Raw genomic sequence first — 27,697 nt, forward strand, 5'->3', positions numbered from 1 at the left:
TTTCAGATGTCTTGCTTATATCACAGTCACAACTCTAGAACATCCTGTCCTATCTCAAACTGTAGTGTAGTTACTTACCAGTATTGTTGCATATGCTTTTAACAGTCTCAAACATTAAAGAGACATATTTTGTAGCTCATAACTAAATAGAGCCTTATATCTGTGAGAATTTATTTATTTATTTTAAAAATAAAGTTAAACGTTTTTAACCCAAACTAAAGAGTTGTTTCATGAGTAGTGGAATTATATAAAGCTTATTTTTCTGTAGACTCAGGTCTTTTGGATATGTCTGCATCAGCAATTCACTTGCATAGTATAAGAAGATGAATAGCTGAAGCAGTCTCCTAACTTCACCTCAAAGGAAGAACTTTAGCTTGGGTCTTTGTGTGCCCTGCACCTCCATTGGCATGAGTCAGTAGTGAGGCAACAGTCTGGAGTTACGCATGTGCTGAGTGGTCGGCTTGCTCATCAGCTTCAGTAAAGCAGCATGGGCGACGGTGGAGTTCTGGCCACCTTTCTTAGCATTCCCAGTATGTACGCTAATTTGGATCTCTACTCTCTGTCAGTTGTCTAGTTTCATCAAATGTATGGGAATTTAATTATCTCTGAGACTTGTATCCATATGTCAAACTCGGCTGTGAGGTTATCTAACAGGATCAAAAGTTGTTGGGGCACAACTGATTGTGATTATGATTGCCAGAGATAACCAGACTTCCTAGGGAAATGAGATTTGAAATGATTTTCTTATAAAATATTATGGGGAATCCAACTGTGGAAATTGTCAAATTAATTTTATGTACATGTCACTGTATCTCTGATTAAGATTAACAACTTTTGTTGCTGTGATAGGTAATTGTTTCCAACTTACCTTGAAAAGAGTGCTAACTGCACTTTGAGGCAACAATATGTTGCTTCAGTATAAACATTAGTTTACACTGAACTACAAAATGTAGTATAAACTTTTATACTATACATTAGTTTAGTAAAAAATACTAAGAATTTTAACAAACAGTCTTTCTATTTTTATCTAAATTTCGCTGTTCCACTTCAATAATATAAACTTTTTTTTTTAAAGGGAATACTACAATCTTAAATGTGCTCAGGTAATTGCAACAAGTACATTGTGTGTTAAGCCCCAAATACAGTGTTTTAGTATTTATTATGTGAAGATGCTCATTGCACTTTAGGTGGATGTTATAGTTCCTGTTTGCTCATATCATCCTTTTGGTGCTGTTAATGCTGTCAGTCGCTACTGTGGTTAATGGCTGCAACACTGGGAGATAGTACAATTAAACAAACAAAAAAGCTGGAATGTAGTTCACTAACAAACAGCCACATTTGTGTTGGCTGTTACCTTGGTTAGGTAACTGCTTAGACTCTCTAATAATGGCTTGTGCAAATATAAGAAATGATTGATTGTGATTTTAAAGTTCTAGTGCATTTATGTATGTTATGTATGTAGTATGTTAACTGGGAACCAGAAGTGCTGATTAAGACTAGAAACATTTCTTGCAATTATGTTTTGAGTTCTTATGAAACTAGTTTAATTTATAACCTGTGACTTGGATCATATAGCAGCTACTTTGGATGAATTGCATAGCAATTAGAAGTCATCTTCATCATAATGTGTAATTAAACTTCGCTCCTAATAGTTGTCTCACAGCTGTACTTGAATTTTCATTATGCATTGTTTACATAGTAAGCACCATGTTCTCTGGTTAGAGACTTAGTGCGCTGAAGACCTACTTGCATTATTATACCTTTGTTTTTAACCTCTTGTTTGCTAATATTCACAGCTATCACTCTACTCCTCTCCAGCTCGTGAGACTAAATATGTGGAAAATCCACAAACCCAATTGGAAGAAGGGGTTTCACATTTGCGGCATGTTATGGAGCCATACACAGCCTGGTGTCAGGTATAACGGTTTTGTGTTAAATGTGGTAGTGATTTGGTGATAAGGGTTGAGCCAGGATTTTGTTTCTAGATACAGAATTAAAACATTTCTGAATGGAAAAGAAAGAATTGCTTTAAAAATAGTCATGAAAGGATTTGAATTTATAAGAATCTTTAGATAGCAGCAAAATATTCTTAGAAAAATTAATTAGCTTTAAAAGTATTTTTCCAAAACTTTGCATGATTCAGATCATATTTACCCCATCTTCATATAAAAACTAGTGTTTCTTTCCACTGTTTTGCTCAACTAAAACTCTGCTTTTTCACATTTTTGTATGCCTCTGAAAGAATTCAAAAGTATTAACTAACTAGAGCTCAGAATTGCCATCTGTAATAATCCTTAAACTGTTATCCTTTGTAAGGTAGTTGCAGGGAAGTAGTTATCAGGGAAGGGAAATGGGAAAGTAGATTGCTTGAGAGGTTGATGGTGAACTTTATAAACTAAGAATCAACTGCAGTTGCTCAAAGCACTTTTGTCTGTATGAACAAATATTAAGTTTTTTATTTTATTTTTTTTTCACAATAGGGAAAGCTTATTAAATTTGTTTTGGGTCTTGCTTCAGGTTAGCTAGCTAGTGGTGTTTGTTCAGTGCTTTTTTAGGGTAACGTTACCTCTAAAGTAGAATTTCTGTGCAGAATGGGTTAAAAGTTATTTGAAATGCATTCAGCAATCAAACTAAATGTTGAAGATTTTCAGCTTTTTGATTTAAAAAAAAAAAAGGTTCAAATATACAAACATTAATCACTTGAAGTCAAGGTAACCCTTTTGTTTAAACAAAACAAAACAAAACAAAGCCTTAAAGCTAGGCTTTAAGACTGGCTAATAAAAGAACTTGTAAAGAACTAGTGCTCAGGCCCACAGTTAATACTGAAATAGGATTTGGGCTGAGATGAAGTCCAAAAGTATCATCTTCAAAACCAGCACCTGAAAGGTGTGTTCTGTATAGTTCCTTAGCTGCCCATGGTTCTGCTGCTTTGCACACCCAGAACAGTTGCCAATCTTGCTCTTACACAGAAGCTGAAAGGTTTATAGTATCCCAAGATATGGGAGAACTGGATTTGGTACTGTCCTGTGACTGAGAAAGGTAGGAGAGAATGATTAAATTTGCGTTTTGCACACTCAAAGAGGATGCCATAAAATATCAGGTGGTGTGTTTGGGGGCAGCAGTAATGAGTTGTCCTCACTGCAAGTGTGACAGAGCACAACTGTGTAGAAAATAAATCAGTATTTGCTGAACCAGAATGTTGAGGGAAGGAACGTGACTCTGCTGCAGAGAGAAGATCACTACTCAGTGGCAAACCTGGCTTCTAGGCCTCATCCCAAAACCTTTTTATGTATTTTATTAGGTAGCATATTTATACCAGTATAACCAGTCATTAAATACAGAAATAGTCTCTGGAGCATAGAGGAAAGGCAAGGTCTTTGTAATCTAGGTCTAGACTATTGTTGCTAGGTTACAGAGTTGTATGATTGCTTTCTTGCTCTCTTTTGACCCAGTGAATGTTGAGGCTTTTTAACTCTGTTGTGCTGGGGAGGGTGTTGCATGAAATATCTGATCAGGTAGTCTTAGCTTCTAAAAATGTGCTTACTCCTATTTACTGAAAAGAACATGGATCTGTACTTTTTTAAAAAGGAGTGTTGTGGGCATTGAACTTTGAGTCCTCTAGGTCATAAATACGAATCGGAGATACACGTTCCCTGTAATCCCTACATAAGTTCCTAAGCCCGAAAGGGCAGAAGGGTGGCCCTGTCTTCTGGTCTGTTCTTGGCAACTTTACGTGATTTTCTGCTTCCTGTGCTGGCTGTTGTGAACCCTGTTCTTAGGCTGCAAACTGCTCTTTGTGTTCTGTACAGAAAGCTGAGATATTGAGCTCAGAGCTGTGGTTCCTGCCTAAATGTTCTGTGTTGTGGTGCTAACCATTAATAGTACTAACACCTCCCTGAAGAAATATCCAGGGCTGCTCACAGTCTAGTTACGTGTTCCTAAAGTGTGCATCAGCAGGGTATAGGTTTGAGTTTTGAATGTGAAGGGGGATATTCTGCAGTATCACTGGAGCTCTGACCTCTTTAAATGCCTATGTTCTGTTTGGTTGCCTGTGGTAACTGTAACTGGGAGTGAAATTTGAGAAGAGACTAGTTACCTGGTTGGACTGATTGCAGGTAAGCTCTGTACAATGCTTTACATTTCACTGGCCTGTTGCTTTGTTTGCCTTATTTTTGTCTACATGGTAGTCAGTTGTGTAAGATGTGCTCTTCTGCTCAGACAACAGATCATTTCCTCACAGTGGTTTCACTGACTCATTTTATGAAGTGGGCATGTAAACTTCATGGTTTCGGGTTTATCTAGCTTGCTTAGCTGTAGTCACAGAGTATGGCTCCCCCCCCCCCCCCCCCCCAGCTACTTTAAAAATAACATTTAAGGTGTCTGTCTCAGTTGTCTTTCAAATTAAAAGCATAACCCAGGGTATTGGAATCAGAATTGGCTACATCCATATACCCTTTTTACTTTTTCAAAATTACTTGCCTAATCCTAATAGAAAGCCAGTTCAAAACACAGATGTAGAAATAAGAGTTTTGTGTGAGCTCTGACAGAAGATCAGACTTACTTAGTCTCTGGGTCTTTAGAGTGTGTTCTTCTTTGCACTGGCTTTTCATATGGCCAACGCCCATTTAGCGTTGTGTTGTATCTGTCACATGCTAACTTTTTTTTCCTGACAAACTTTTGCTAAGTCACTGTTGCCAGTAAGGAAATGAAAGTTCTACTAAAGAACTACACTGTAGCCTGAACAAATGCTTTCACTTCCCCATAGATGTAGCTCAAGTGGTATCAAGATCATTCTGTTCTTTAGCTTTGGGCATATATATTTAGGAATTTGTTCCCTAATTGATGGACAGTCTTGTACAGTCTGCCCAAAGAATCAACTGTCTTTGCATAATTAGCAAGGTTGCTCTTATTAAGATTTATTTCTGCTTTGATAGAAGGCAGTGTGATTTTTTTTTTTCCCCCCCTGTTCCCCTCCACCCTTATATTTCCTATTTACTGTCAGTCCAAAAAAACCCTAGAGGTAATTCCTGGGATTGCTGTAGTGTTCCTTTGATTAATTGTTTTGGACACTGTATGAGCATCTTTTTTTCCCAGATCATCTCAAAAATGCTGTCGTGTTAGCCTGAGATACTGTCTCTTGGAAAGGGAGATTTATGAGCCTGCAAAATTAGTCATGTCCCTCTGAAGTGCTAGAAATGAGTTTATTAGTTCTGTATTTTCTTCCTTTGCATTCTTAACTCAAGAGTTTTTGCAATATGTATTGAGAAAACAGAGAATCCTGAATTTCAGCTACTTGATCAGAAACTCAGTGAAATATTGAAGTAGACCTCTACATTTTGAAGTACTCTATTTGATCTGTGTCCAAAGACTACCTTGAGAAAATGCTGTATGTTATGCAAAATGTAATGTTGAGCAAGCCTAAACCTGTGGGTGAGGGGAGGAAGTGGGAATAAAGGGAAGTAGTCTTGGTGAGCTGGGTAAAATTAGAACTGCAAAATTGTTCTGTTTTCCTTAGTTTCTTGATTGGTTTTGTGTATTAGAATAAAACAATGCACAAATTTATTTCCTAGTTTGACCTCAAATAAAAGAACTGCACCTGTGTTTTACAGACCCAAACAAAAATGCATTATGGGTAAATTAACCAGAGATTTATTTAGGGGGTGGGGACCTAAAAATCTTTTTCTTCATCAGCTCAGTGACAGTCTTGTAGTTAATATTTTACTTAATTGGTATCTATTTACTGTTGTTTTCTTTTATTTTCTTTAGGATCTTTATGCTAAAGCTGTGCCCAAATTAGAAAAAGCTGTTGAGCGTGGTAGAGGTAAATCAGTTTACAGTTTTCTTTACAAGCAATTTAAAATGCAGGATTGTACTGTATCTTACATTAAAAGGGAATTCCATTAAGCATCATTCTACATATAGTCTTTTATGCATGCAAGGCTATTTTTCTGTGGGCATTTCCTTTGTGGACCTTTATGACACTTAGTTAAAATCTGAGACCTGCATCTATGGATGCAGGTCTAGGCATCTAATGCCGTTAAGAATGAGAGACATGAAGAAAAAGTATCACAATTTATTCCCAGTCAAGAGGAAGCATAATTCAATAGTATTTGCTTGACCCAGCCGTGTAAGTGAGCCTTCCTGCAATGTTTATTTGTTGCTTCCAGTCTTGGGTCTTATTTTTGCTAAGCTTAACTTTTATCATTTTGGTTTACCTCCTTGGATCTCCTAAGTATTTTGAGTTAATTCAAAATAATTTTACTTATTTTTGTTTTGAAAGCATCCTTTCATATTTTGGCTCCTCAAGACTGAGTATGAATGCTAACAGCTACCTCTTTAGAGCTCATTTCAGATCCTGGGCCTTAATTATCTTTTCCCTATATTTAACAGTCTGTCTTTTGAACTCCTCTGTACGGAAGGAAGGTTTTCCATAGTTTTTTATTCCCTTATCGGACCTCCATCTGAGAGCGTCCTTCATTTCTGCTATGTCTTTGTTTTGTTCTGTCGTTTGGTTTTTGTACAGTGTTTCATTGCAACTAATTCTTGTTAATATGTAAACGTAAGAATCCATTTTGTAAAGGTTTTTATCACCAACTTGAAAAAGATATAAATGAGATGCAAAAGAACAAAACAAAACAGATGGCCCAGAAGCAAAGGCAAATCTATGAAAATTGATAAACATAATACGATGTTCAGTTTCATTCATGTGTCACTAGAGAAGATCTCAAAGGCTTTGAATTTTATGCCAGCAGTTCCAAGATGTACATGATAATTAAATGTGTTTTGATAGCTCTTTGTGTCTTCTGACAATTGCCAGCATGTATTGATGGTTCCTTATCACAAAAACACTTTCACATTACATTAATGCACTGTGTTCTGACTTCTTTTCAGAGGGCTGTGAATTTCTCCAAAATCCCCCTCCTGGATTTTATCCAAGGCTTGGTGTGATTGGTTTTGCTGGAATCGTTGGATTGTTTCTTGCTAGAGGTAAATGGGGAGCCATTGAACTAGTTGTGTTATGATTTGGGGTAAATCACTTATCTGTGGGTTTTTTTGGATCCTAATTTTTAACTGTGAGACATGAGATCTGACTTAACTGTTACAAGTATGTTTCTACAGTGCTCATCCTGTTATAAAGAAACTTCTTGTAGGTGCATAATATCCATTCAGTATTGTTTATAAATCTGTATTTGTTACTAGAATCTAGTCTTTGATCTTTTTCAGTTAGTTTATTGTAACAAAAGTAGGAAAGGATTTTGTTAGACTAAAATTCTTTATAATTGCTTAAGTTCTTGATCGCATGTCACTGTCAATAACTGGAGAAATAAATTATGGTAAAATACAGAGGTTCCTAAACTATGATACATGTACGATTTGTTGTATATTCAAGTCACTTGAAAGTATTGTGTGTCCAGGTGCAGAGCTGCTGCAGATGGTAATATCCAGCAAAAATACTTGCGAACTCTGGGTATAGTATAAATACAGATGTATTTTGTGATGCAGAAATGTGATACAGCTAAGTTCATCACACTAGTTGAAGAAACAGTGATATGTTTATGCTTTGACAGAAATGTGTGTTTTAAAGAATGTTAATTATAGAAATGTACTTAGTGTTTGTAGTGAGACATCCTTAATACAGTGAAAGGAGGTAGCACAAGAAAAAAATGTTGTAGAGTTTAAATACTAGTGAGGACTTGCTTTGGATAAAAGTACACCTTAATGGACTCCATATATGTTGAACAAACTGGAAATGTGTGCTTGGCTATTTAGAAATGGCAAACATTTTGTGAATACACCATCTCCTTCCACCCCCCAAAATTTAATTTTCCAAAGACGATGTAAAGCAGTGCAGGTTTGTGCTTTTTTTTTTTTTTTTTTTTTTTTTTTTTTTTTTTCTCTAGCATATATTTTTAAATGAACGTCAAGGTCTCCAGCTTCTCCCATTTGAAGTTCTTTCTCTTTGAGTTCCTTCTTCTTGAGTTGTTATATGATTATGAATGAAATTCATTTCCAGCCTTTAAGTGTGGCAAAATTATGGAAAAAAGAAAAGCAGCCTTGGGACTGAGAGAGAGATTTGGTTGAAATTGATTAGCAAACTCAAAATTCATTTGGATATTAAGCAATGGGCAGACAGCATAATTTTAAGTACTTTATCCTAGTTGAAAAGCACTTTCAAATTCTTTGGAAATTGCTACACTGAATCAAGAAAACTTATGAATAAGAGCAGCTGTGGAAGAATCAGTGTTTGTGAGTCATAGTAACTTACAGAGTCTTCTCTTTGTTGTGGAACTTCTCTTGCTTCTGCTTGATTTCTCAAAAGAATGTTAGCCTAACCTTTCTTTTCCTGAGTTTTTCCTTTTAGTTTAGAAGAAAGCATCAGTCAATATAGTTTCCTTCAATATTTCTTAACTGTGACTTCATTATTCAGTGCCGAATTAACTTGTGTACTACCACAGCAAATCTAGTTGTAAGGTAGTTTTCAGTATGGAAAGATGCTAATAAAAATATTTTCCCGAGTAAAAAAATATTGCTCAGTTTAACGATGTTTCTTAAGAAATAAGTAGGCCTAAACAGAAAATATGCTGAACTGTATTTAGTAAAATTGTGTTGATTATAAATAAAAGTTGAGTAGGGCCATTCAGCTGTCTCAGCTAATGTATACTCCCACTATGTATTTTCTGTTGTGAAACAGGTTCAAAAATGAAGAAGGTGGTGTATCCTATAGGTTTCATGGGAATTGGTGCCTCCCTGTATTATCCACAGCAAGCAGTTGCTATTGCAAAGGTCAGTAGTGATATTTTTCTTTGGAGAAGTGTCTTTTACTTTGTCAATTATTTTTTCATATCTTCAAGTTAACTGGTAATCCATTTTTATAAAAGTCCTGTCTTCATGCTTGTCACTTAACAAAATAAAATTGATAAGTTATTTTGTCAAAGGAAATGCAATCTAAACAATGCCAGTCAGATGTTCCATTTCTTTTAGTGACTTTGTTTTGCTTCTGACACCCATAGCAGTCTTCAGTCTGAGGAATATGAATTCCTTTCTGAGTCTCTAAATTCCAATAATTATAAATTAACATAAATATCATTAGTAAGTACAGTTTACATATTCAGTTACAATACTAAGGAAGCCTGAAATATCTTGAGAGCATATTTAGAGAACAGCATATTTAGAAATCAAGGGTTGGGGGGGGGTTAAAAACAAAAAAGAGATTCTATGGAGAAATCATAGGACCAACATCTTGAGGTAAACATTCTAAATGAAGTTTTCTGCCTTTTGTTGGATGTAGTTTTTAGAAAGGTAGTATACACATTCTGGAACAGGCTAAGAGTTCAGCTGCTCATTGGATACCTTTCCTGTTCATGCATTTGTTGTTCCACAGATGCATAAGAAACATATTAACTTACAGTTGCTTAAGTGCATTTCCTATGAAAGAAAGAACTACAAGACCAGGCAATTGCCTAGAGTCCATACTGATCTCGGTTCATATGCCTTGCTGTACAGTCAGTTGTACTGGCAGATTCCTCAGATGTCCACCAAATTCTTCTTCAAATCCAGCACTTAACCACCCACACTGTGCATATTTAAGTGTATCAGAAATACTCTGTAAGGTGATGCCTTGATCTTGGCTGGGATCTTTTTAATGCTTCCAAGATCCAGATACTGTAAATAAAAATAATTATGTTGACTATCTTCAGGGAGTGAAAATTATGCAAGTGACAGGAAAAAGCACTAGCATGTAAGAAGCTTAGACTTTTCTGTAGATGAATTGTGTATTGAAATTCTAGTTGTCGTCTTAACAATAAAGGAGGAAGTGTTTGAATGGTTTCAAAGTGATGTTACTTTTTTAAAAGAAACTCAGTTCAGCATTAACTATGGATTTTCTACTAATAGCTTCACAATACCCTGTTTATTTTACCAGAACTTTGAAGTGCATGCTTGCACTTTGATTAATTCACAGTTCTTAGCTTGACTATAACAAAAGATTTGATACGAGACACTGAGCTTGAAACTTGATTGGGATAGGTTTAGCTTTGTTGACTTGATCAGGGTGCTAGATCTAAGAGTTGGTAAGCTTCTATGGAGAGTGATGTCCTGAGTGGTTTTTTTTTTTTTTTTTTTGGTTCCTTTGTTCTCTCTCTTGCCCCTTTTTTCCTTAAAAAAGCAAGAATTTAAGCATATGGAGATTACTATTTTTTTTATGCTTTTAATCTGTAATCAGAAGCATTTTCTTCTTTAGTAATTATTTTGAAATGTTTCATAGGCATTTCAAAAAGTTTCTGTAAGCCTAAAAAGAGATTCTTGCAATACGAAGCTCGTGAGCCGTGTTGATAGAACAGTATAGGACATATTTTGGAACATAAGTTTTTCTTTATATTTTGTGCTTTTTACACCCCCGGCAATCATTCTGCTAGAGCACAAATTTGTAAGGGATTTATTGCTGCACTGCTAGCATCAATTTCATTTGTATAACTTTAAGCAGATGATCCGGCCATATATGTAGTAAGGCAACTTGATTTAATAATGTTATTTATTTTTATTGTGTTTTGGTGGAACTTTAACTAGTGTTTTGAAACTGTATTGCTTTCCAGCTGATCATGATGTATTTCAAAAGGTTTTATATTAACTGTGGCTTCTGTCTGGAAAAACTTTCCACTATTAAGTTACTTAAATCAATCTCTTTAGAAGAGTTGTCAGTCATATTTTTATTTTTATTTATTTGTATTGGAACTTCTCAAATTTCCTAAAACAGCATGTGTTTTATGCTTGCTTTCTTCTTGGAAGGAAGAAAAATCCTCCTAATACATAAGTTTATTTCCTTGATAACAAACTGAATTATGTGGTTATTTTTAACCTATATTTGTTTCCTTGTCCAGTTCGGCGCAGTGCATAATGCCTAAACAGTTGTACTAGCACAACGGAGAGCTTGGCATAATTGCAGGAACTGGGGGTTGAAAAGAGGGAATTGGGGTCATGTAGTCCACCTCTGCCAGAGAACGAAATGTTTGTGAAATTGCTACCTCTAACAAAGCAGAGTACAGTATAAATGCAGAAAAGCCAGCAGATCCTCAATTTAGTTTCTCAGCATGCAGTGTTGATAAACAATTGCTTATTGTAATTCTGCTTGATAATCTGTATATACAGCATATAGAAAAGTCGATATTACAAGCTGAGTCTTGTGTGCAGTTAAAAGATAGAGGCTTGTTTACATGCAGATTGAGCCATGGGAATTGCTGATGCTACCGACTGTACTTGGTATGGGTATTTATGGTCCAGGGTCACTTTCAAGCTATTCCAGGATCCTTGTTGACAGCCACTCGGTGTGACTTTTGAACTTGTTTATTCAAATACAGACTAACTTACAGTGTTGCACTGAACACGGGATGTAGTTTAGCATGCTGTAACACAGATAAATTGGAAATTGTTATCTTCCAAAAATTAAGAATTCTGAATTACTGCATGGAAAAACTTGCCACTTTTCAAATGAACTCTTTGTATGAATGTTCAAATGAGCACTTTGAACAGTTTGAATGAACTGTTTGTATTGTTATTGTTCCTTTTACTTTGCCTGGCTGGAACTGTCACTGCCGAGAATAGGGGCAATACATCAATACTCTTAAATTGCTCCAGGGTTGGGGAAAAAAAAAAAAAAAGGAGGTATAAAATACAAGACTGTTTCTAACACGTGGCTCCGCTGTTGTGCTCATTAGAGGATGCAGTGGATAGTTAACAGAATTTCTTGCATGTGTTCCTGTTGAGCCTGAAACATGCAGCTTACAGGTTGTCTAGCACTGGCTTGCTCAGCGCACAGGAACTGTGGCCTGTGTGTGGGCGTCACCTCTCTGATCTTGAATCTGCTGCAAAATAGCTGTCCCTGCTGCAGTCTGGATACGGCCAGTTTTGTATTTGTACTCTTCCTAAAATCTGACGCAGCATTAAAAAAATAGTACAAGGCTGGAGGTCTCTGGTTCAAAACCTCACTTGTGCTAGTTGCAGTACAAAGGTGGTCACGCACTCTCTACCCGGAAGCACATCCATTACAGTTCTGCTGCACAACTAGTGTAGTCCCTTGTGTTCAGGCACACAAAGGGAAGTGGTTCGTCGCAGGATATATGCCCAGCTGTGAAACTCCTTCACACAGGATTTTGTGGATGCTAAAAAAATAAAGGGGTTCAAGGGGAGGCTGGACAAGTTCATATGAGAGAAATGCTTTGGCAGTTTTTACACAGAAATCACCTCTGGCTCAGGAAGCCTCTGAGCAGCAAGTTGTTGGAGACTGGAAGAAACTTAGGAGGAAGTGTCATTTATGCTTACCCTGTTCTTACAGTCTTCCTTCTTTTTTCACTTTTGCCTGTTGTTGGATAATAGGGTGATGCCTTCTCATTTCTTGATTTCATATATTTTTAAATTTAGTTTAGTGGCTGTCTAGTTGGGCAAATTGTCCATTTTTGCTGTTGCTTATTTGTAAGAAAACCAGTATTGATATGAAAGTGAGTTCTGACCTGAGTCTGGAGTTGCAAAAACCTGACAAGGATTTTTAAAGGATACTATGAATTTTACAGTTCCATATCATGTAGGGGACAGGAAGATATTGTCTGTTATTAGGCAGCTGGATTTCTCCTGTCATAAAGTTACATATTGGGGTCATATAATAAAAACCGTGTCTTTCCTACCCCTCTTGTGTTTTAGGAGTTGACTGCTGGTTATTCATTACAGCCACCTATCAGCAGATTAGATCTTGCTTCTAAATAGCAAGCGAAAAAAGGAGTACCCTTATTGTTTTGTCAAAGCAGTGAAAATGTAAAATTGCAAAATAGTAACAAAATAAAATTTCTAAAATGGCAGTAAGGTCAAGTTAAGAAAAAAAAAACTTGAATATGTTATATCTACAGAATGAAGGGTACTAAGATTATAAAATCCAAAATTATTTCCATGCAGTATCCTCTTTCCACCCATTTTTATACAAATATACTTTAATGTATTCTTTGAACAGTTTTTTAGCAGGTTGCTAAAGCAGGTAACTTTTCTACTTCTGTGTGTGACATTTTTGTTTTCTTTCAAGATGCTTACTAATGCTGTACACCCTGAGCTTGAACAGCATGTGTGTCCCTAAAACATCTCTGTTAAAGATCTGAGCTTTTGAAATCTCTTCCACTTGAACAAAAAGCAAGATAGTCTTTCTCAGGTGTTTATTAAATTCATGCTTTCTAATACCTTTTGTTTTACAGGTTGCTGGTACGCAGCTGTATGACTGGAGTCTACAGGGATATATTGCTGTAGAATCTCTCTGGAAGGATAATCCTAAAAAGAAGAAATCTGGGAAAAAAACTGATAAGGTAAGAAGTCTGAGGGGCTTGATTTCTGAATTACAAGAAAATGTGTAGGAACCCGTGACATGTTCAGGTGAAGCATATCTATTTTAAATAATAAATTTTTACTCTAAGCTTTTTTCTGTGAAGACAAGGATTTGATACAGTCTTTCTAACCTCTGAAAAACTTATCCCATTTTAAACTTTCAGAAATACTGTTTGGAAGTTTTATTTAGTAGTTGTTTAATATGTGATCTACTAAGTGTTCAATAGAAAAGTTAGGAGTATTTTGTGCTTCAGATCAAGATTTATAGTTCTGATTATTAAAATACCCCTACTTTTTAAAACAAATGCTGATTAAATTTGACAGATTCCATTTTAAAAATCCCAAATGGCATTGTTTTTTCATTATATGTATCTTGTCTTTGAAAAGGTAAAATAGAATCTTGTTCCCCTTTCACTTTCTTTCTTCTTTTTTTTCCTCTTTTTTTTCTTTTTCTTTTTCTGGGGGGTGTGTGTTCAGGAACATTTGCTGTAGAGCAGTGATATGATTTTGTACTGATCTATTAAACATTACTATTTAGTCATAAGAATTTGCATTTTATAGGAATATGCAGCTCTTAGGAATTTAGTCATGGATGACAAGCTGTATGGTTTCATATTTACAGCCCTATTTTAGAAAAAACTTGATTTAACTGGTTCTCATCCAGAAAAGTGCCAGTAAAAAAAGATTTCTTTGAGTCATCTTTGAACCTGTGTCCTGGTGAAGTTCTGAAGGCAGTCATTGCTGAAAGTGCTGCTTTCTACATTTCCAATTGTTAAATGTTTCTCTCAAGAACTTGGCTGTTGTATGAGGGGCTAAAGTAATGTTCAAGTAGGCAATTTCTTAGTTCAAATAACATTCATTTTTATTTTCTATTCTACATGTCACCCTTTATTTTTTGTCTGGCATTAGCGTTTTGTGCTATGCTAAGCAGGTTGCTTTTTTTCTTTAGAAGTGACTGCATTTAATAACAGAGTAGGGTGCTAACATAGTGGTTTTGTATTACAGATTTTGGCAAGCGTTGGGGTTTCTTTAAAAACAGAATTTCTGAATTAACACTGCTAGTACAGCTAAGTAAATGTCTGCATGCTTATTTTTAGTTTCAGAACAAAATAGCTTTCCCTGTTCCCCGTACAGAACATCAGTGATGCAGTACAATTTCTTTGGGTGCAATTTCTTCTTGAGAGAATTGAAGCATTTTCTCTAGCTCTCCTAAGGCCCACTTTTATATAACACTTCCATTTGAGGGCATGTGTGCTTTTAGTTGCTGTAAATCTCAATATCTCAACAAGTGCGCTCTTCCATAGTTGATTTATAGTCAACAGAGTAGTTGCACTCTAAGTCTTATCGTTCAGTGTACATGAATGAATTTATCCTTGGTTTTGAGGTAGTATTTGTAGTAGTATCTAAGTATATTTGTTTATATATTTCTCTGTGCTGGAGCAGTGTATATTAAGACAAGTATTTTGTTTATATATGTATTAATATAAGTCTTTGGAATTAATTCTTGTGGAAAAAAAATTAAACACGTGGATGTCAAAGAATACCCAGCAAAAAAACCAAAAAAGTGACCTCTGTCTTTGAGAGAGATTCAGGTATACCCACAAAGTCCACTCTTGGAAGAGTCTTTGAAGTGATGGGCTTCAGGACTTAAAGTAAAAATGAAATCAACAGCTCAAAAAATAACAGACATGAACAGGAAGCCAAAGACCAAAGTGGTATCACTCTACAAGAAAAAGAGAAGGGGGGGAGGGGAATGGGTAGAAAAATGACTTTGTTAATGTTTTGCACTGAATTGAGACTTTGCCTGTAGTTTGAGTTGGTCAAGTATAATACCTAACAGTAGTGAATTGTAGAACTTCAGTTGTGTATAGCTATGGTTGTTTATTTCTCTAAAATGCTAGGTGTTATGACCAAATAGTAGTGTCCAATTAGTAGCATACAGTGACACCATTATGCTAGAGCAAATATTCATAAATATTCACTCCCTAAAAGAAAAAAAAACAAAATTGGAAATTAGATTCTGTTTTTCTTCTTCAGATGCATTTTGCGTTTTACAAAATTCTACCAGTTTCAGAATTAGTGCAATGTGGTTGATTAATGATATTAGTTGGAGATCACATTTCTTCACAAGCCAATGCTAAACTGTTTTAATGAATCATTACATTATAAAATATTTTGACCATAATTTATAACCTGCCTCAAACTTCTCAAGTTAATTATCTTAATTAACTGTTTTGGTTATTGGTGTATAATTTGGTGTTTTGGTTTGTTTACCTACTAGACTTTTCCATTATTCCGCAGAAGTGGGCTCTCTTTGTAGTTGCACCTCTCTGACTCAGATAAACAAATTGGCTGCTGCAAAATATTTGTAGATGGCTTAGAGAAGCAGAGTATAAGAGACCAAAGAATTGGTTAGAGCTAGATAGCTTATGCCTGATTAAATGTGTGTGGGAGGGAGAGCCTGTAAGGTCAAACTGTTGTTAGGAAATTTTTTAGTGGTTATTTAAAGAAATAAAAGTTCAGATGTGTAACTTTAAAGCTTCTGTTGTTTTGAATTCATTTCTAGACTCATTGCATCTTTCATTCCTGATTTCTAAGCAGTTGTAGTTGTTCTGTTGATTAAGAACTGTTGCCTTAACAGAGGGCTGCTGCCCTTCTCTTATTTTACAGATTAGTTCTTTAAAGTGGCATGTCAAAACTAATGGGTGATTTGAAAATAACTTTGAACCAGCAGAAAGTTTTAATGTTTCACTGTGGATCTTCTGGTTGACCCTTAGCTAAGAGCTGGTAACAGTTCCTACTAACCTGACAATGCAGTATGGCTTTAACAGTGGTGTTCTGGGTCGTTGGGAACCAAAAGTCCTATCTGATTGGAATAAGGTATCTGCTGCATGGAGGCCTAAGAAATAAGGGACGTAGCCACTGAAAAAGAATATGTTTAAGAGAGGCAATTTCACTTGATGGACCGCAGGTATGGGATCTAGTTCCCTAGGTAGGTCTAGGTGTGGGACTAGTGCCAGTACAAGCTGGGCTGGAGAAATCCTCACACAAGTCTTATGAAAGTGGTCATCAGTTGAATGTTGGTGGAGACTTTCAGCAGTGGATACTCACTCTGTATTGGGCCTGGGGCACTTCAGTAAAAAAAAAACTTGTATAACTCTTTGAATAAACAAAGGTTAGTTAGTTAATTGTACTGTACCTTTCCTAAAACCTAAATTGTCAAAAGATACCACAAAAAATATAGGCAACATTAAAATATTTCAGAAAGACAAACTGACAGTATCGATAAAAATTAGCTGAGCTTTTTATTTTATTATGTGTCCTAGCCTTTCAAAAGGAAACACATGGTTGTTAATGGAAGCCAAAAACTTTGAAGCTTTCATCTTTTAATAAGGTTTATTCAAGCACTTGCTACCTCAGCAGAAAAACAAACCACACAAAAAATTGCAGAGACCACTGAGTAAACATACTTCTTTCTCTTCCTCCTTGCAGAATCTTCAAATTGCACCCCTTAGTTGCCAAAAAATAAGTTATTTGCACAAGAGTGCAAGTACCCTTGAACAATTTCCTCCTAAAGTCAATCTAATTGATCACATATTGGTAGTGTTAACTATTGCCAGTTAAGTTGATAAATTAGGCAAGGTACAGAAGTCTCATGACTGAAATGAAGTACTACACGCTTCAGATGAAATTGCCTGTATTTCAGATGTTCAGAGGTCTCTAAACACTTGAGTATACAGTCTCATTGCTTTTTTTTCACTCTGAAGTTGTTAAAGAGAGGGTGTTGTCTCTATGACTTTTAGAGAAGCTGAACAGCAATTGTAAAAAGTCATGTGCTTTCAAAGTCATTTGAATGTGAGCTGAGAAATATTTTTAATGAAAAAAAAGTCTTTTGTCTACCTTGGTGAACTAGTATAAAGCATACAGGTGAAAAGTTTGTTTCTTAAAGATAGTGTAGTGATGTTCTAGCAGGATGTGGTCAACCACACTTGATAATGAGAATCTCTGCCTTTTTTGATACCTAAAAGCACAGGTGGGACTGTAACATGAGATGAGGGGTCAAGTCTACCTTAAAAAAACTGTTGTCAGTCCATCTCTAACATTGAGTGCTTATACTAGCACAAAAAAGTGTTTTTTGTTTGTACTGCTGATTAGATTCATGAAATCAGTATAAACCATTCCAGCAAAAAAAGTTTTGGCAGTAATGTAAGCTGCATAAAAATGGAGCTTTTGCTGATAGAGAAATGTCAAGGAAGAAAAATAAATACTCCTATCATGTACCAAAACTGGCAGAGTATTCTGCGATAGATTCTGGGACTTCTGCCTTAATTTGACAGCCCAGTGAAAGAATCGGGGCTTTTTGTATATTCATTCCTTATGGTCATGCCTTATTATAGGCAGCTAGATTCCATAACTAGTGAAGGCAAATATAAATGTTATTCATGAGTTTTAGCAGATGTAACGCATTTCAGGACACCATGACAGAGCAGAAGATGTTACTGTGTGTTTTTGTTTTTGTGACATTCACTCATTTTTCTGTTGCTACACAAAGGATTCATGCAAAGATCCAAACATTACATGGGTGGCTCTTCTTGGCTTGTGTTAATTTGTTTCATTGCTCACAATGTGTTTGATAGTCATAGGTATCACAGCTGTGCATAATATGATGTTTGTGCAGGAGTATGTCATTTAAATAGACATGGTATGTTAATTTTTTGAAGGTTTTATGGAGCAAAAAGCTATGCCAAACTGAGGTCGTATCAACTGAAATCAAAGTTCTGCCAAAAGAGATGAATTCCAGGACCTTCTGCTATAAACTGCTGTAACAGTTGAGACTCTATAGCTGGAGGCCCTCTCCAGAGAAAGTCAGTCTGGTAGTTTTGAGTATACTATTTACAGTATAACATTTTCGTACTCTGAAACTGGCTTGCTGAAGGGGGTGGTTGTCAAGACGAAAGTGCCTGTCCAGTAAAACCATGTAAGAATCATAAGTGAAAACGAGTGTTCAGTGTTGTATTGGCAAAAGGACGAAACATTTTTCTAATAAGGGACAGTCAGAGTTCAGCTTCTTTATACACTATCTTGGTATAAAATAGACAACATTTTTTGCTACTTCACCCAAATAGGTAAAGTGGTAGAGGAAATAAAACCACCTTGGTGAGAAGCCAGGGATATTTTTAAGATTTTTATCTTCTGAAATTCTTTTGCTTACTTGAGTAATCTTTACTCACAAGGATTATTTCCACAAAAATCAGTGGTATTGCTGTTGATGTTTATATTTTCAGGTTGTAAATCTTGGGGGTGAAAGACAGGGAAGTGACATTGGAAATAAAGTGAAAAATGTGTCCTTCAAACCTTGTTTATCTTAAATTTAGTTGCAAAATTTGCGGAGAATCATATCATCTTCTGTCTTTATACAGTTTTTATAATGATGTATACTGTTTGAAATCCTTTTGAATAGCCTTAGCTGGCATCAAGCTTTCACTACTGGGGTTTTCCAATTATGGAGGCTAACACCTTGCACTGGCTTCAACTAGTCTTTGTGGTCCCTCTGCACTGCCCCATTATATCATAGTTCATGTAATATTTCCTTTCTCAATGTTTTTTTTTTTCCTTGTAGCTTGGCCTTCCAGTGCCTATAAAAGCTTGTTACTAGTTGAACCTTTAAGCCAGCGAATTGCAGCTTTCTTTTCATGTAGTCTCTGTTTAGTACTGGCTGAGTTTGTCAGCTGTAATACCTACTCTTAGATCAGAGGGATGGACCAAACATAGCTGCTGGAAGATTTTTGTGCACCATCATAACTTCAAGGGCTGTAGTTTTCTGTACAAAGAATTATAGTTTCCCTATGGAAGACTGCTTGAAAATCATTGTTTCAGAGCCACAGTTTAATACAGACCACCTGTAAGTTTCTTAAGAATCAGCTCCTGTTTTTCAATGTGTGTCCCTGCTCATCTGATGTTTATTTTCATGGAAGGCAGCTTTTTGCCCTTCCTCTTCCGCTACTGGTTGTGATACTTCAGTCATTTGTAGTGCTGTTCTGTGCTGTCAGGTTGTTCCATTTACTGAAGCACTGCTTCTGAAGAGGTGCAAAACTTAGCTCCAGTACTAGGATGGTTTCATCTTCAAGTGACAAGAGCATGTGTTATGGCACCAAGTCATTTAAACCCAGGTCAGCCAGTCAGCTGAAATGTACTGAAACACACAAAAACAATTTTCTGCAGTCAGTTCTCTCTTTGCATTGTCTTTATGCCACTCAGAGTTTCACCATAGTTTCAGCTATTCTAAATGCTCTTTCTCTCTCCCCTCTTCCCTTTACCCAGATTACCACCAGACACTGGATCAGTCACCTATTGTTTTTACTGAAGTGGCCAAAATGTGAAAAGCCAGAGCACACTCAGAACACCATAGTATGACCCAACACTAGAGCTTTAAAAGCACCCTTCTTTTCAGTCCTTGTTCCTTTCTTCGTGTTTGTGCTCTTTCCCACTTTGCTCCAATCTCTAATAAGATCTTAGAGCATACTAATTTCCTTGTTGCCTGTTGTCAAGAGAAACTCTTGCAGCTTACTGTTTGGTTTTCGTTCCAGCCTGGTCTGTTGATAGAAACTATTTGTGATTTACCAATACTGTGTTTGGATTTTTTTAATTAAACATAGCTGTTTGGACATTTTATGAAGTGTTAGCTGGTGACAGACTGCTTCCAAGCGCAAAAACCGCTTTGCTTTGGGTGCTTGTTTCCTGTGCTTGCTCAGAGCAGGCTTCGAGGAGACAATGGAGTTGGAGTTTGCTCACCCAAAGGCTCTGGTGGAAGTTGCAGTGCCAGTGTTTTGACTGGTTAGCCTTACAGTGACCATCACAGCTTGTGACTGTAGTGAGCCTAAATTGTGTTTTAGGAGGACAGTTTGAAGTCACTTGAGTTTTGAGTATGTTTTAAAACACAACATAAGCGGCTGAGAGAAATTCTTTTTGCTGTGGATCCCTGTAAGACTTGTCTTCAGTAGCTACTCAACAGACAGGTGAAAGTTAGTCATCTGACTCCATCAACTAAATGATAAACATCTACTGCTGACAGAAAATACTGCTACTGTCATACTCTCTCCTGTTGTTACTTGGCAGTAAGAACAGCAACAGAGTGAAACTTGTTTAAAGAAAAATTACTTTTTTGGATTGGATCCTTAGTTTGAGCTGCAGTGAGTTTAAATATGTTAGAAAGGTGGGAAAGAAATAATCTACTCTGTATGAAAGAAAAGTTTTTGTTTTTCTTTAGTGCAACCTAAAATACACTGTGTAACATTTTAAAACTGCTTCATGTTTCTGAGAGATTTAAGTTCAAACTCAGCTAAAAATAAAAGATGGAGAATAATTGTTGGTGGTTGACTAGGAAAGGACAAATAAGATAAAGCAGTGATGTTATGATTATTCTAAGAAATATATTGCAAAGAAAAGAGACCAGAGCAAAAGTAAATTATTAATCTGCAAGCCCAAATGCTTTGTTTTTCTTTTGCAACTTGGGGGTGTGTGTGTTTTTTTCCTTGTTTTTTTTCCCCCTAATGGCTAGACTCTACCTTTTAGGAATTTTCCATAATCATAAAAGATACGTGCATCTAATTTTGGAGTTAGGATTTCTAAGGTTAGGTGCCAGCATAAAGGGGCCTGGGCATCTGCAAGACCTTTGTAGAGGTAACAGCAGAAATTGACTTTGACCTCAGATTAGGCTCTAATGCTGTGATGTGAGGAAAAAAGCCAACCTTCTTTTGGCTTTTTTGACATAGGCAACCTAGCCATATGGGGATTTTCCTCTGGATGAAAGGAGAATTTTCAGAGAAATCATTACATTTTCTGAAGCTTGGTGTTTAAAATGGAGGTCTCAAGGCATCTCTGTTAGATACTGTGAGCTAAGCCGAGAGATGTTTTAGTCACTTGCATACTGAAAGCTTATAGAATCCATTGTTTACAGTCCCCCTGGTTCCAATATTCCTTTGAATTTCAAATAATGATTTTTTTTCTTTTTTTAGCCCAAGGGATACCAGTTTATTGAACACTTTACAAATGAATGTGTTTATGGAGGTTTCTCATCTGTTACCTTTCAGTTGAAACTGTCAGATATGTAAGAATGCAAAATACTGCAGCTTCTGCTGTGGGATAGTGCTTTGATGCATTAACTCCTCTGGCCATCACTTATATTAGGAAGCGGTTCTGTTGAGTCAGAAAGTGGAAAGACTGTCTTGGATATGTGTCGCCCTCTTGTTAGAGAGCATCATGCCACAAAAGAGGTCTGTCTTTTGCATCATTGATCTAAACATGTTTTTTAATTCTGTTGTTTTGAGGATGAGGGTTGAACGTGACTGAAGGACCTTGACACTTTGTTGTGAAATTAGGTGTGGTTATCTTTTGTGCCAGCTCAAAGAATTCTGGTTTTTTAGCTATCCATATTACTGCTCTACCAAGTTATACTCCAGATTCTTTATTTACATGGCGGGCATACAGCAAGTGGAGTTGCAAGAATTTCTTAATTGCTAATTCAGCAGCTGAGTTTGTGTATGAGTAATAACAGTTTAGCAGTGGGCTGACTTGAATTCAGCCCACTAGTGAAGATAAGCTCTGTGAGACCTACTAATCTCACAAAAACAAAGGAACAGAGCAAGACCTCTATTTTCTCATATGTTTTAATAGTTTTTTGTTTTCTTTCTTTCAGGACAACAAAAAAGCTTACCTAGGTGGGTTTTTTTTTTTTTTTTTTTTTTACAAACTAAAACAAACAAGTGGAAAAACATAGAATGTTTATGAGCAGCTTATTTTTAGTTCGCTTGTTAAGAACTCAGTAACCCTTAAGATCAGGTTTTGAGTCAAGTTGTTCATGATAAGTTGCAAAATGTCATAATTTACAAGTTCCTGTGCTGGAGAACTATAGAGTAGATCATTATTTTGAAATGGATGTGGTTTGTAGATGTGATTTCATTTAACTGTTAACTATCTGGAATTGCGATCAAAACAGAATGGCTTTTTTGGAGGAAAGAGTTACCTTTCAAAGCTCTTGCTACACATATTTGGAATAAGAATAAAAAGTTGAGGTGACTGACTGCAGCTTAAGGTACATTAAAGTTTTGTAAGATAATTGAGTGATATTACACCTTGTGAGAAAGTTTTTAAGTAAAGTGTTCTTTGGAGAATGCCTCTTCAGAACCTGAAATATTAAAGAACTCAAACCATCTTCAACAAGTATCTGTGATGTAGTAAAATCTTGGGTTTTTTTCTTTATTTTTCTTGTTCCAGCAAGTCCCAAAAACATGGAAATCTCTCTCTCGCTCTCTCTCTCAATGTATAAGAAACAGAATTTTATTTTTCCATCCAATTCTATGTAAAGCTAACAGTTGATAACAAGAAATTTTGCGCAGCACTTTACAGAGGGGGAGAAGAGTAATCTTTAGTTATGGGAAATAAATCAGTGCTTCATCCAAACATCAGTGTATGAGAAATGAAGAATTAGAAATTTGAAGTTATCTTCATCATTGAATCTTCCTGTTTTGAGTCTGTGTCTTCAGCACAGTGTCAGCACAGTCTCATAGACGCAGAGCCTTATTCGTAGTGTTTCATCTGTACTGGAACATGTATGGTACCTGTCCTGTGAAATTTTTATCTTTTCTAGTCTCTTCTGGCTTATTTTATTACATTTTCAGTCACATTTATTTAAGGCATATTGGTGAACATCCCTTTTTATAAGGAAAAAGAAAAGGCAATTTAATTTTCATGTTCTTAGAATTTACGAATAATTGAGGTTGGGTGGGACTTCTCATGATTTCCTCCAACCCCCGCTCAAAGATGCTTTGAAGTTAGATCTGGTCGCTCAGGCTTTGTCCAGTGAAGCGCTTAACAGCTCCAAGGACAGAGATTCAGCAGCCTCTCTGGGAAACCTGTTTCAGTGTTTGATCATGTGATGATTTTTTTCCTTATCTGTAATAGAAATTTCCCATGCTGCAACAGTGTTCTTTGCCTCTTGTCCTTTTGCTGTGTGCCTCTGAGAGGAGTGTGACACTGTTAAATACATAAGCACTCATTAAATAGCTGTAGATAGCAATTAGATTTCCCCTTTGTCTTGTCTTCTCCAGGCTGAACAGATCTGGATCTCTCAGCCTGCCTTTGTATGTCATGTGTTTCATTCCCCTAGCTGTGTATGCAGCCCTTTAAGTATTTTTTTTAATTGATATCTATTTAAAGCTATAATCAAATGACTGTTTGTTGTAGTATACTTGGCAAATAAATGGACCAGATGTTCTAACAAGCCTTTCTTCGTTCTTTGATTTCTATCATTTATTTCAGAGAAAGTGTGAGAACACGCTTTCAAAGGGTATGTGGTAAAAGAGGCCTATTGTATAAATCAACAGAGAATTCAAAGAATGCAAAATGGCAACTATAATCTGTGCGAACTCATCTTCTGTTATTAGCGCAGGCAAAAATGAGTCAATTAAAGGATTTCTGTTGAACTACTTGTTCTTTCAAATCCTTTAATTTCAGAGCTAACTGCAGGAAGACTAAAATTTAGAAACACTTTGGGGGAAGATCATATCTGAGTGTATCTTACTGAATTAGTCTCATCAACCATTTGGTTTTGCAGGAACTTTTTGTTTTAGCTTTTGAAGAGGGTTTCTGTTCTGGCAAAAACATTAATCATGGAGTGCCTCAATTGAGGTTTTGTGTGTATTTTTCATTCCTTAAGGGTGATACAGATGGTGACAAGCCCCTGGAAGTCCATGCTGTTTCAAATGAGGAGTGAGCCCGGAAGTAGAACACCAAATCACTTGCACATCAAACAGGTAAAAGATAAAGACTAATAGTAATATGTGGTTACAGCAGCAAAATAACCTGGAAAAATGGAACACTTGCAAGTTTAACTTACAGATACCTTCCTTAGACTGATGAATAATTGGGGAAGAGAGGTGATAATTGTATTCATTATTAGTATTGATCAAGAAAATGCTTTCTCCTAAACAGTACTTAACTAATCGAAACTCACCTTTAGAATGCAGCAAGTAAGTTTAAAAGTCTTCTCCAGTGGTTCCCAAAAAATTTTTAGCCAGGCCTTGTTAAAGCATTGTTTTTTCTCAGCTTACCACTCCTGCCTCCTTTACCGAAGACTTTTTTGCCCTTGTCATTTGCCTCCTCTCACACTTGTGCAGGTGTGAGGAGGGGAGAAGAACCTCTTTCCTGCTGATGATATGTTGTGCCTCTTGAGCTTCAGCAACACCGGGGTACAACCTCATCTTAAAGCCTTCAACAGTCCACCCTGTGCTTCACCTTTTATGTTGATGCTCCTCACTAATGAGGCATGCCTTGTCTGTGGGGAGCCAGTGCTGGAGGAAATGGAAGCAGTGTTTCCCAGTTCTCTGAGCCAGAAACAGAGTTGAGACTCCAGTTCTGTTTCAGACTTGGCCACTGAGTTGTTTTTTAACATCAGGCAAGTCTCTCATTCCCAACTTTGTAAAGATAGTTCAAGATAGTAGGACAAAACTTGCTATGTATTTGAGGCATATTAGTACTCACGATAATGCAATTGGATGCAATTTAGTACAAAATACCGGATGATGTATGTGCAACATATTATTATCAGTTTTGAACAATTATCAGTTGATATGGGATGTCTTTTCTGAACACTTTTTCTAGTTGCTCCTCTATACCAAACATTATTTCTGGATTATGATAAAGAATTACTTTTCATCAGAAAACCTACTTTTGTAGGGACTCCTCACTATTTTTGTATGCAGTATTCCATTTACTTCCGCTCTCCACCCTCAACTGCCAACTATTTAAATATAGTCTGAATTTAGAAAACTGCATAAGTTCCTCTCCCACCCCCTGCCATGTATCATCAGCAGTCACAAATGTTATGCAGATGTGATGCAATGCACATATCTGCTGAGTAAGTATTCCACTTTTACTTGGTCAGTTTTAAAAGCAAAGCTAGTCTCTAGTGTTGTGTTTCCATTAATGTATTTTTAATTGCTATAGTTGCCTTTGCCCTTGTGAGGAGAATTATGTTGAGCGGTTGATTTACTGAACATTTGTTTGTCCTTCAGATGTATAAATAAAAAGCTTTTAAGTATGAAAGTGATCTCTTAATATTTTATAAAAAAGCTCCATAAAATAAAAATACAAAAAAATAGGAAGAACAGTCTTGCTTAGAGTAAAGATACCCAGGAAAACCAAGAGGAAAAGGTAAGTCACTAAAATATTGTGCATGTTGTGAATCAGGATGGAGCTACTAAATGATAGAAAGCCAGGAACATTGATCTCTTGTTTATGTGGGACACTGTACAAGTGTCAAAGTTCATCAGAAACAGAAATCTCTAAATCACCTTTTTTTCCTTCTTCTTTCAACGTTTCTTACCCTGTGAATATAATTTTTGTCAGCTCTTTATTTATTCTTTGAGACGTTAGCACCTGCTTAAAGCAGGTTTTCCCTTAAAGAAAAGGAACAAAAGCTTGTCAGGAAGGTTTATATAAAAGTCGTCCAAAACCTTTGTCCTCAGAATGTCAATGACATAAATAGTAAATTTTGAGGAATACCTCATTAACAGCTGCTGTCTCAGATGTCATTTTACTGGCTGTCTTTTTAAAGAGTTAATCTGCTCATGTACCTGAGTGCTTTTGAAATTTGCTTACTTTGCCTCATGTTGTTTCTAGAGGAGCTACATAAACGAAACCACTAGATTTTTGACCTGAAGGAGCCAGATGGTGAAAGTTCAATTCAGTATCAATTTTCAGCTGTTCTGTGGGGGTGGTGATTTGTTACTTCTGCTTGAATTCAAATCCCGTTATTCAACACCATGCTTACTTAAGTCCAGATGTTTTGTTGGATTTCGGTGATCCCAAAGGTTGGAGGGCACTGCTGTGATCTTTGAAAAGATGTGTTTGTTTATACCAAATGAGATCAGTCCTAAGAGTCACACTGTATTTTAAACTGTTGGCAATATTCCTAGTTGAATCTGGTTACTAAAATAAATACAATGTCATTTTCCTCATAAAGATTTGCCACAGCATAGGTCTTTGAATTAAACAGTCAGCCCAGGACAAAATCACTTTGGGATGGAGACAGGCAGTTAAATATTCCTTCATTCCAAAAAACCCAGCAGCATTGCACCTCCTTTATTGCATGTTTGTTGTTAATGCTTATAGGCAAACTACAGCTCAAACCACATCCCACCGCAGGAGAACTAAGTTTAATTTTATCCAGCTGTTGTGCTGATGAGTTGCATGGAAGCTACATGAGTCTGTGTTTTTCCATGAAGACAGCATATCTCATTTTCACTCTGTTTGGATTCTATATTTTACTATTTCCATTTGTTTAAGTTATATTGCCCTGGATTTACAGCAGAGTAAGCAAGATCAGGGAGAAAATACACTTAATAGGAATTAGAAAGAATTCCATTTGCGAAAGTTAATTTATTACACAAGACTGCCATTGGTGTTTTGTTTCTGGGAAGTGTTCTTTCATTTTTATATTTGCATACAGCTCAACTACAGAAATCAAGATCTCTGGAGCAAACATAATGATTAATGCTCTATTACTGTGGCTGCAATCAGTAATATGAAGCATTAAATCTCTATACTAGGAATAAATTGGCATTGAAAATGATCATCCTCATAGATTCTGATCAACTTGCCAAACCAAAGAAAAAAAATTTGAAACTGCATTCTGACAGCAGGTACAAAATATCTATGATATTTTAATTCTGCTTTCTCTCTCCCACCCTCCCTTTCCCCTTTATCCTTTATCCACTTTCTTTGGGTATAGATGACTATAAAACTTACATAAGAGCAACAATTTCACAAGAAAAAGAGGAAAACATCTGAATCCATTTTGACTTTGAATGTAACTAATCTGCCTTCTGCCTCAGGAAAGACTGACAGCACCCTGTATCATCTTCTGGTATGGAATCTCTGAAAGGACACTGCGTATTTTGTGTCAGCCTGAGACCTTGTCCTTAATTCTGCAATGGGAGTCAGTGGGTCCTATTGCAAGGTCTGCAAGTAGGAAGTCTCAAAATTCCTCAGTCTCTTCTTATTATTTATATGTAAAATAAAATTCCAATTACATAAAACAGTTCTGATTGTTTTCCTCCTGCTATATCCTTTAACTAAAATATATGACATTTGCACAATTTATGAAACATAGTAGACTATGGTTCTTGAGATGCTGTTGACAATGTCTGTTTTAACAAGTGAGGAAAAGCTTAAAGTAGCATGATGTTTTGGTTAGCATTAGCTAATAGAATTATGAATGCGAACATTTACAATGAATCCTGTGTTTTGTCTGAGTCTCCCCCTCCTTTTTATACAAATCTTC

At 36.2% G+C, this 27,697-nt stretch overlaps 1 protein-coding gene across 4 annotated transcripts in view; it reads left to right on the forward strand.

The window, feature by feature from the left end:
* Window positions 1-27,454, forward strand: part of KLHL15 (kelch like family member 15) — a 75,308-nt gene extending 47,854 nt beyond the window's left edge. For 2 of the 4 annotated variants that reach the window (XM_064498235.1, XM_026103390.2), the window contains 7 exons: window positions 1,797-1,916; window positions 5,767-5,821; window positions 6,892-6,987; window positions 8,693-8,784; window positions 13,230-13,337; window positions 24,071-24,167; window positions 27,146-27,454. In XM_064498235.1, coding sequence (XP_064354305.1) covers window positions 1,797-1,916; window positions 5,767-5,821; window positions 6,892-6,987; window positions 8,693-8,784; window positions 13,230-13,337; window positions 24,071-24,127 — 528 coding nt within the window. In that variant the 3' untranslated portion in view covers window positions 24,128-24,167; window positions 27,146-27,454. Of the gene's footprint in view, window positions 1-1,796; window positions 1,917-5,766; window positions 5,822-6,891; window positions 6,988-8,692; window positions 8,785-13,229; window positions 13,338-24,070; window positions 24,168-24,530; window positions 27,057-27,145 lie in introns of all 4 variants that reach the window. The other 2 variants (XR_010385293.1, XM_064498245.1) reach the window with 2 other exon arrangements.
* The last annotated feature ends 243 nt before the right edge of the window (window positions 27,455-27,697 follow it).

The sequence above is a fragment of the Dromaius novaehollandiae genome, chromosome 1, assembly GCF_036370855.1.
Source record: "Dromaius novaehollandiae isolate bDroNov1 chromosome 1, bDroNov1.hap1, whole genome shotgun sequence".
Lineage (NCBI taxonomy): Eukaryota > Metazoa > Chordata > Aves > Casuariiformes > Dromaiidae > Dromaius > Dromaius novaehollandiae.